The sequence below is a fragment of the Protobothrops mucrosquamatus genome, unplaced genomic scaffold, assembly GCF_001527695.2.
Source record: "Protobothrops mucrosquamatus isolate PMUCROS unplaced genomic scaffold, P.Mucros_1.0 scaffold_13, whole genome shotgun sequence".
In the NCBI taxonomy this organism is placed as follows: Eukaryota; Metazoa; Chordata; class Lepidosauria; order Squamata; family Viperidae; genus Protobothrops; species Protobothrops mucrosquamatus.
In genome coordinates this window covers 259987-261916 of record NW_015386089.1, presented here as the reverse complement: position 1 = coordinate 261916, position 1930 = coordinate 259987, and the positions used below count along the sequence as shown (strand labels likewise).

Here is a 1930-nt window from a genome sequence, read left to right as displayed (position 1 = left end):
CCACCTTTAAAGCGCTCCATGGCATAGGACCTGGCTACCTCCGAGACCGCCTTCTGCCACAGATTCCCTCCCATAGACCGGTACGCTCCCACAGAGTGGGTCTCCTCAGGGTGCCGTCGGCCAAGCAATGTCGGCTGGCGACCCCCAGGGGGAGGGCCTTCTCTGTGGGTGCCCCTGCCCTCTGGAATGATCTACCCCCTGAGATCCGGATCATTCCGGATCTCCTTACTTTCCGCCGCGCCCTCAAGACATGGCTTTTCCAACAAGCGGGCCTGGCCTAGGGAGGATTTTTAAATTGGGTTTTTTAGAAATTTTAATCACCACAACACTAAAATATTGGTTTTAATTTGGTTTTATTCGGTGGGGTGTGTGGGTCTTTCTTTGTCTTTTAAATAATGTTGTGAGCCGCCCTGAGTCCTTCGGGAGAAGGGCGGGATATAAATTGAAATAATAAAATAAATAAAAAATAAAATGACACCAAATCCCCTTTGGGGCTAGCCCTCTGTAGAACACAGTGCAAAAGCCCCTAGGTGTTCTGAAAATGTGATCTGATTGTAAATACACATAATACACAGAAAACTGAATGGTTTTGCACTACAGGTAGTCCTCAACTATGACCACAACTGAGCCCAAAATTTTCGTTGCTAAGCAAGACAATCGTTAAGTTAGTTTGGCCCCATTTCGTGACTTTTTTTGTTAAATGACTCACTGCAGTTGTTAAATGACTCACTGCAGTTGTTAAGTGAATCTTGCAGTCATTAAGTGAATCTTGCTTTCCCCATTGACTTTGCTTGTCAGAGCTGGGAAGGTTACAAATGGTGATCACATGGCCCTGGGACAGTGTTACTGTCATAAATACATGTCAGTTGCCAAGCACCCGAATTTTGTTCCCATGACTATGGGGATGCTGCAACAGTCGTAAGTGTGAAAACTGGTCATATATAACTTTTTTCAGTGCCATTGTAACTTCAAATGGTTACTAAATGAATGGTTGTAAGTCAAGGACCATCTGTAAAGTCAATAAAGTGATAGTGCTATATATATATATATATATTGCACATTCCTATCATTTATTTATTTATTTATTTATTTATTTATTTATTTATTTATTTATTTATTTATTAAATTTAAACTCATATGAAGGCTGGACACTATAGTTTCTGATTTATACTGGCATAATGGGTTATCCTTTCTAATACCGAACTTGAAACTATATTCAAGTATAATTTTCTCTCTCTGGAAAGCTATGGTTATGGCAGTGTCTCATTATAAAGGAATGAAGCTTTTCTCCAATGCCTGAGATCTCTCCCAGCATTAATATAGCGCTGCCACAAAGTTAATTTCTAATGTACTTTGAAAGTACCTTCAGTTTTCAAGGCAGGTAAGAATTCTTACATGTGATGTGCCATAAAGGACTTATATGTTGTAATATTCCATTAGAAAAACTAATCCAAGAGAAACTGGCTCATGTTCAAGATGAACTGGATTTGCTGAGCCAGGTTGCCTTTAGTGAAGAGAGGAAGTTTCTGAAAAGCCAGGCAGCTGCAGCTGCATTGTGAGTATACAGTACTTCCGTTCTCTTCTGGGATAATAATATTTAGAAATATCTAAGAAAATGTGTGCCTTCCCAAGGATATCCAAGAAATTACCTTTTAACATTTAAAATGAACTATAATAGCAAGTAAAAGTGCTATTTTTTAAAATAAGTAAAAACTTTCCAAGAGTAAAGTTATTAATTAATTAATTAATTAATTGCCCTTCTTTGAGGGAGATGTACAGTTTAGAAAGGAGATATAAATGAATGAATGAATAAATAAAATAAAATTAATTATACATGCCTTGAGCAAAATTACATGAGACATTATTAAAAGCTGTGGAATGCCTCATTATATTTTTTTGTAATTTTGGACTGTTGGAATAAAAAATGCAT

General features: G+C 37.7%; 1 protein-coding gene across 1 annotated transcript in view; it reads left to right on the top strand.

Annotated features, from left to right (window-relative positions):
- The window catches only part of LOC114923351 (synaptonemal complex central element protein 1-like), a 34548-nt gene that overhangs the window by 31305 nt on the left and 1313 nt on the right, over positions 1-1930 (top strand). The window contains exon 11 of the mRNA XM_029286199.1: positions 1441-1555. Coding sequence (XP_029142032.1) covers positions 1441-1555 — 115 coding nt within the window. The remainder of the gene's footprint in view (positions 1-1440; positions 1556-1930) is intronic.